This window comes from Numenius arquata, unplaced genomic scaffold, assembly GCF_964106895.1.
Source record: "Numenius arquata unplaced genomic scaffold, bNumArq3.hap1.1 HAP1_SCAFFOLD_893, whole genome shotgun sequence".
Taxonomy (NCBI): domain Eukaryota; kingdom Metazoa; phylum Chordata; class Aves; order Charadriiformes; family Scolopacidae; genus Numenius; species Numenius arquata.
The window spans coordinates 20,344-28,450 of record NW_027415364.1 but is presented as its reverse complement, the minus strand read 5'-3'; the positions used below and the strand labels follow the sequence as shown (position 1 = coordinate 28,450).

At 54.9% G+C, this 8,107-nt stretch overlaps 1 protein-coding gene across 1 annotated transcript; it reads right to left on the bottom strand.

Annotated features, from left to right (window-relative positions):
• Positions 1 to 5,112: 5,112 nt before the first annotated feature.
• LOC141478660 (olfactory receptor 14A16-like) lies at positions 5,113 to 6,168 on the bottom strand. The gene has a single exon (XM_074167657.1). The coding sequence runs from the start codon at positions 6,166 to 6,168 to the stop codon at positions 5,113 to 5,115; it is 1,056 nt and encodes a 351-aa protein (XP_074023758.1).
• Between the last annotated feature and the right edge of the window lie 1,939 nt (positions 6,169 to 8,107).

Below are 8,107 nucleotides of genomic sequence, written 5' to 3'. Positions count from 1 at the left end.
TTTCAGTACTCAGTGGTACCTCCAGTACTGAACCCCCTCATCTACAGCCTGAGGAACAAGGAGCTCAATGATGCCCTAAGGAAACTGATGACTGCTTCCTTCTCAGAAGCAGCAGTGAAATTCCCATCTTGCTGTATTTGGTTTTATCTTTTCTTGGTTGTGTTCATGCCCTCCAAAAATAAAAAAAAAATAAAGTAATTCTTTATCCTGTTTCTATGTGACTATATTCCTGTCTTGCGTGACCCAGAGCCTGTGTAAATAAGGAGCTGTTCTCTCTTTGTGTTTAAATAAAATAAAGGACCCTGTGCCAATGTGTTTGTCCAAGATCTTATCTCCCGAGATCTTCTGCAGGGTCAGAGTCTTGGTGCTGAGCTGGGGGCTCAGTAGCCACCCTGAGCTGGGTCTGCCTCCCAGCCTGACCAGCACGGCCCTGGGCACCACAGCCCACTTGCTCTGCAGAGCAACACCACCAGCCTGGGGGCTGTGGGAAGCCTGGGGAGGGGGTGCAAGAATGGCTGGCCAGGCCAGCACAGATAAGCTCTTGAGGGAAAAGCCTCTTTGGGGAGACGGGATGTCCCAGGAGAAGAGCAGGGCACCGTGTGTGTCCACGGGAGACACGGAAAGAGAAACCCTTTGCTGTGGGTGGCAGCTCGGGGCAGGCTGCCCTGCCCCTGGAGCAAAAGGAGCTGCCTGAGGATCTCCTGGGCCAATTCTCTCATGCTGTCCTGGGGAACAAGTTTGGCAGTTGGGGCTGTAAGCGGCCCGGGGTAGAGATCTCCTCAGCATGCCAGCTGGGTGAACATTCTCACTGGCTTCCATTTCCTCCAATAGGAAGCTCTGCTGGGCTTGGCTGGGGAGAGGGCAAAGAGGTGGCAAGAGCCATGGAGGGTCTGGGATGGCTGAGCTGACAAGTGTCCTCCAGGGGAAAACCCCAGTGAACAGCTAAAGCGTGGGAGTGTGCAGGGTGGGGGCACACAGCGGTGTCCTCCCACTGCCAGGCTCCTGCGAGAGACATGAAGGAGCAGCAGAGCAGGGTCTGGGCTGTGCCCGTGTTCCCTGGGCATCCCAGGGAAGCTGCCCCAGGGCCTTCATCACAGGCCGGCCAATAACAACCACCGTTTCCAGCACCGGCCTCTCACCCCAGCTCGGAGAGGTTGTTTGTCCCGCCACTGAGGGACATCGAATGACGAGGTCAGAATCCATCTTGGCATTGTACAGGTGAGACCTAAGCATGCACTTTGTGTGCGTGTGGGGAGATGGACCCGGGTGAGCACAAACACCATCAGCTCTTCCTGGGGGTTCCATGAAGGCCTGTGGGACAGACAGTGTCTGGAGGTCACTTCACTTGGAGAGTAACTCCTCTGGCAAAACACCCGAACGCAGCACTGGGATGTGCTCCCTTGAACCCACGTCCCCGTGTCCGTTCCTCAGGGCAAGTGCAGAGCAGGGCGATACACCACAGCTCTGCAGTGCCTCCCAGCCCCCAGGAGCGGCAGCAGGAGGTCAGAGGGACACTGGGACCGCTGCAGTGCTCTGCCTCTGCATGTGCAAGGAAAGGACTCCCGTCTCTGATCACCCCCGTGTGTATAAGAAGCGCACAAGGTCAGCTGAGACGTGGGCACCTGGCAGCACCCCGACATTTCTGTGTGTGACTCCAGGAACAAATGCTGTGGACCTGGCCTTTCGCAAGGCCTTTGACATCATCTCCCACAGTGTCCTTATAGCCAGATGCATGCTGTCTAGGCTGAAGAAGTGGATGGTATGGTGGGTGGGAAGCTGGGAGGAGGGGGCTCTCTCTTTTCATACGGATGGAGGTCCAAGTGGTAGCCACTCAAGTGGGAACCACAAGTCACAGGGGCTCACGTTCTTGTTCAGCTTGGAGAAGAGAAGGCTGAGGGGTGACTTTATTGCAGTCTGCAACTTTCTCAAGGAGGGCAGCGGGGGGGAGGTGCTGATCTCCTCTCTCTGGTGACCAGCTGTAGGACATGAAGAAATGGAACGTGGCTGCATCAAGGAACGTTCAGGTTGGACATGAGGAAAAGGTTCTTCACTGAGAGGGTGGTGGGTCACTGGAACGGGCTCCCCAGGGAAGTGGTAACGGCAGCAAGCCTGTCAGAGGTCAAGGAGCATCTGGACGACACTCTTCTCTTCGTCATATGGTTTAGTTCTAGGTACTCCTGAGAGGAGCAGGGAGTTGGACTTTATGATCCTTATGGGTCCCTTCCAACTTGAGATATTCTATGATTCTGTGATTCTCTGGGGGGGGGGGGGGGGGGCAACTGTTTGTGTGTGCATGTCGTGCTGGTGTATGCGTCAGCGGGTGTAACCACTAGCAAACATCACCCCAGAGCAGCCAGCAAGCAGAAGAGGTCTGAGAGCTAGTTATTTTTGAGTCCCTAAGCCTGGAGTGGATACTGGAGAGCCCAGAAAGTCTGCAGGTTGGCTGTGGGTAGATAATGTGGCCCAAACCACCTCCTGGAGAAGCTGTAGGGTCTTGGGGATCTGGTGACTTGGGGGACATGGACACTGGGGCCATGGTGAATCATTCACTCATGCTGGATGGGGCCTTGGGAGGTCTCCACGGAGAGTTGGAGAAAGGAGAAACGTGGGTTGGGCTGTATGTATGCTGGCTATGTTAGTTTAGGCTGTGTACTTATAGACACGCAGAGTCTCTAAGTTTCCCTTCAGGAGCTTGTCTTAGACCCTCTGTCTATCTGGGAGCTGGCCCCAGGATCCCCTCATTTCCCCAGTCCCCCCACGCACCTACAAACACACACGCAAATGGCTCTCTCCAGCGCAGACTCTCAGCCTCATTCAGGCTGGAAGGTGCCAGCTTCCGCTTTCTCTGTGCTTCCTCTTCATGCTGGATGTTAGTCAGGAGCTCCTTTCTCGCCCATTGCTGCCTCCTCCCACCCATTTTCTGCATCTCAGGGTGGACAATTCTATATCCTGAAGACGTGAGCCTTGAGCACAGAACACTCTCTGTGCACCTCTTTTCCACGAGGCTGCATCCCATAGCATTTTTGCAAGCAGGTCCTGCAGCAGGCCAAAGCCTGCTCTCCTGTGTCCTGCTCTTTGCCTTGTTCCTTTATGGAAGGGCCTGCAAACATGAGGCTTCTTCCAAATTGTCTGAAGAAGGGTTCATCTACTTCCTCTTCCAGATCAAGAGATCCATAGCAGACATCCACCCACCACAACGTTGCCCATGAGCGTCTGCCCTCTCGTGCCGCCCGCTGACTGCCTGTCCCCAGGCAGAGCTGCCTTCCTGCTGCTCTCTCACAGAAAGAGCAATTTCCCCCTCCACATCCAGACACATGGCTTTATCAGTACCAGACCCCCAAGACCCTACAGCTTCTCCAGGAGATGGTTTGGGCCACATTATCTACCCACAGCCAACCTGCAGACTTTCTGGGCTCTCCAGTATCCACTCCAGGCTTAGGGACTCAAAAATAACTAGCTCTTGGGCCTCTTCTGCTTGCCCTTCTTCTCTTCTCCAAGCTGAACAAGAACGTGAGCCCCTGTGACTTGTGGTTCCCACTTGAGTGGCTACCACTTGGACCTCCATCCGTATGAAAAGAGAGAGCCCCCTCCTCCCAGCTTCCCACCCACCATACCATCCACTTCTTCAGCCTAGACAGCATGCATCTGGCTATAAGGACACTGTGGGAGATGATGTCAAAGGCCTTGCGAAAGGCCAGGTCCACAGCACTTGTTCCTGGAGTCACACACAGAAATGTCGGGGTGCTGCCAGGTGCCCACGTCTCAGCTGACCTTGTGCACTTCTTATACACACGGGGGTGATCAGAGACGGGAGTCCTTTCCTTGCACACGCAGAGGCAGAGCACTGCAGCAGTCCCAGTGTCCCTCTGACCTCCTGCTGCCGCTCCTGGGGGCTTGGAGGCACTGCAGACCTGTGGTGTATCGCCCTGCTCTGCACTTGCCCTGAGGAACGGACACGGGGACGTGGGTTCAAGGGAGCACATCCCACTGCTGCATTTGGGTGTTTTGCCAGAGGAGTTACTCTCCAAGTGAAGTGACCTCCAGACACAGGCCTTCATGGAACCCCCAGGAAGAGCTGATGGTGTTTGTGCTCACCCAGGTCCATCTCCCCACACGCACACAAAGTGCATGCTTAGGTCTCACCTGTACAATGCCAAGATGGATTCTGACCTCGTCATTCGATGTCCCTCAGTGGCGGGACAAACAACCTCTCCAAGCTGGGGTGAGAGGCCGGTGCTGGAAACGGTGGTTGTTATTGGCCGGCCTGTGATGATGGCCCTGGGGCAGCTTCCCAGGCACAGCCCAGACCCTGCTCTGCTGCTCCTTCATGTCTCTCGCAGGAGCCTGGCAGTGGGAAGACACCGCTGTGTGCCCCCACCCTGCACGCTCCCACGCTTTAGCTGTTCACTGGGGTTTTCCCCTGGAGGACACTTGTCAGCTCAGCCATCCCAGACCCTCCATGGACCTTGCCACCTCTTTGCCCTCTCCCCAGCCAAGCCCAGCAGAGCTTCCTATTGGAGGAAATGGAAGCCAGTGAGAATGTCCACCCAGCTGGCATGCTGAGGAGATCTCCACCCCGGGCAGCTTGCAGCCCCAACTGCCAAACTTGTTCCCCAGGACAGCATGAGAGAATTGGCCCAGGAGATGCTCAGGCAGCTCCTTTTGCTCCAGGGACAGGGCAGCCTGCCCCGAGCTGCCACCCACAGCAAAGGGTTTCTCTTTCCATGTCTCCCCTGGACACACACGGTGCCCTGCTCTTCTCCTGGGACATCCCGTCTCCCCAAAGAGGCTTTTCCCTCAAGAGCTCATCTGTGCTGGCCTGGCCAGCCATTCTTGCACCCCCTCCCCAGGCTTCCCACAGCCCCCGGGCTGGTGGTGTTGCTCTGCAGAGCAAGTGGGCTGTGGTGCCCAGGGCCGTGCTGGTCAGGCTGGGAGGCAGACCCAGCTCAGGGTGGCTAGTGAGCCCCCAGCTCAGAAACAGGATAAAGAATTACTTCCTTTATCTTTTTTTTTTATTTTTGGAGGGCATGAACACAACCAAGAAAAGATAAAACCAAATATACCAAACCAAAAAAGTCTACAAAAGATAGGTTAGGTGTGTAATGAGTTACATCACGAGTGATGTGCAAAAGAAGATGGGAATTTCACTGCTGCTTCTGAGAAGGAAGCAGTCATCAGTTTCCCTAGGGCATCATTGAGCTCCTTGTTCCTCAGGCTGTAGATGAGGGGGTTCAGTACTGGAGGCACCACTGAGTACTGAAATGATAGGAACAGGTTCAGGGATGGGGAGGAGATGGAGGCGGGCTTTGGGTAGGCAACCATGCCAGTGGTGATAAACAGGGAGACCACGGCCAGGTGAGGGAGGCACATGGAAAAGGCTTTGTGCCGTCCCTGCTCAGAGGGGATCCTCAGCACGGCCCTGAAGATCTGCACATAGGACACCACAATGAAAACAAAACAACCAAATGCTAAACAGACACTGACCACAAGAAGCCACACTTCCCTGAGGTAGGAGTCTGAGCAGGAGAGCTTGAGGATCTGGGGGATTTCACAGAAGAACTGGTCCACAGCATTGCCCTGGCAGAGGGGTAGTGAAAATGTACTGGCCGTGTGCAGGAGAGCGTAGAGAAAAACACTGCCCCAGGCAGCTGCTGCCATGTGGACACAAGCTCTGCTGCCCAGGAGGGTCCCGTAGTGCAGGGGCTTGCAGATGGCCACATAGCGGTTGTAGGCCATGATGGTGAGGAGAGAAAACTCTGCTGAAATGAAAAAGACAAACAGAAAGAGCTGGGCAAAACATCCTGCAAAGGAGATGACCCTGGTGTCCCAGAGGGAGTTGGCCATGGCTTTGGGGACGGTGGTGGAGATGGAGCCCAGGTCAAGGACAGAGAGGTTGAGGAGGAAGAAGTACATGGGGGTGTGGAGGTGGTGGTCACAGGCGATGGTGGTGATGATGAGTGCGTTTCCCAGGAGGGCAGCCAGGTAGATGCCCAGGAAGAGCCAGAAGTGCAAGAGCTGCAGCTCCCGTGTGTCTGCAAACGTCAGGAGGAGGAACCGGGTGATGGAGCTGTTGTTGGACATCTCCTGCCTCTGGGCATCGATCACTGAACAAAGAGGAAAGGACAGTGGCAAGGTTGGGGAGAATTTTCTGAGCACAATCAAAGCCATTCCTCATCCTACACACTCCCTGCCACTTTGCCATTTCTATGAGATCATTCAGCTCTGTGCCTGGAGCTCTGACTGCTGCTGGCCGAGTGTGCCGGGAGAAGCAGGACCTCTGCCCACAGGCTGATGAGGAGTCAGCCCTGCTCTGCAGCAGCAGATTCCTGGGAATGGTGTGGGCTGTCCTTGTGTTCAAATTTCTCAGATAAACCTCTCCTCATGCAAAAGGGCTCGTCACTATCTGCACCCCCATTGCCAAGAAACCATAGTCACAAAAGAGTTTGAGAGAGGCTCTTTTGCAGCTCTCTCCCATCTCAGCTGAAGATTTTCTTGCATTTCAGGAACCCTCATTATTTCTTCTGCATTCAGGGACAACAAAGTGAGTCCTTTGAGGCAGAGGATCACCTGTGGGTTAGTGCAGAGAGAGGGGAGATGGTCTGTCCCTCTTTCTGGCTCCCAACAGCCCTCTCTGCTTGTGCCTTTCTGAGACAGGGGGTCATCACACTCACACGGTGACCTGAAAAGAACTGGGCACTGCTGAGAGCAGAGAAAGCCACTGCCGAGTGCTCGGTGTCTCCCCCTTCAAGGTCTCAGCACCCCACTTCTGGCCAAGGGCGCACAGGGTTCATTTCACAAGCCCAGCGGCATTTCCTTGGTCGTAGCATCTCTCCGCTTCTCCACAGGGCACTCAGGTAACACCAGGATGCTCTAGGACAGATTTTCATCCTGGAAGGCAGCTCAGTGCTTGGAAGGACACCCCATGGAGAAACCCAAGTGTCCTAAGGATGGTGTCTCAGTAAGGGAGAGCCAGCTCGTTCCTCAGGGGATGACACAGCCCCACACCTCCGAGCCCACAGTCACATTGCCCACAGCCCCACAGGTCAGAGGAGAGCTTGGACATTTCGTTCCCATGGACACACCTGCCTGGGAGGAATCACAAGAGCAGTGCCTCACTCGGCTGCTGCATCTCCCATCCCCAGAGAGCCCGACTGAGAGAACAAGATGACAATATCAGAGACAAGTGGAGAAACAAGTTAAAATGCAGGGATGGTCTGGCTGAGAGAGGGAAGTGGAGAGAGAGCCGGGCACTCAGGACAGCGTTACCCTCACCCAGCTGGGCACACCACCTCCCCAGCAGGAACTTTGCTGGGCCGGTTCTCTCAGCTCCTGTGCTCTGGAAGGAAAAACGGACACATGCTTAGGGAGATGCCCCACGGCTCTGCTGGAGCTCTGCCTTCACAGGAGGGTTGTTCATGCCTTGGACCACAGAGCCTTGAGGACAGGGCTTTGCTGGGTGGGACAGGAGGCAAAGGGGGATTGCTTAGAGGAAGGGGTCTGCATTGGAGGGGATCACACAGAGAGTTCTGAATTCTCCCTCCCACAACATTTCTGGTTTAATTTCCTCTCCCTCCCTGATCATATCCCTTCTGCCAGGAGATTTTCCTCCTGGAAGGTGTTTCCCTGCCCCATGACTTTTCCCCGTCAGTGCTCACAGATCCCACCCTGACCTCTGCGCACTCACCATGGCCCTACAGAAACCTGCCTGTTTGCAGGGCACTGCCTGGGCGCATGTTCCTGTTTGCAGGTGGAAAAGGGCTGTTGAGAGCAACCCTGATGGGTCCAGGAAAGGTGATGCTGGTGCTGTCGATGGGCAGAGGAGTGGCTGAAGGCACTCTAGGAGGTTCCTGGCAGACCTACTGATCTTTCAAAGTTACAGCTCCAGAGTCTCAGTGACTTCTTCCAACTTGAGAACTCCTTAAACATTTATCCCTTTTTCCACCTCCCCTCCCCCACAAATCAAAAAATAAAATATAAAATCAGGAAACGTCTTTACCTAAAACTTAATCCCTGCCACGACCTTTGCTTTGAAAAGTCCCCTCGGAAGTGTCCTATGGGCAATCTGCAGCTGTGAGCAGCCCTGATGCACGCAGCACCCTCTTGACAG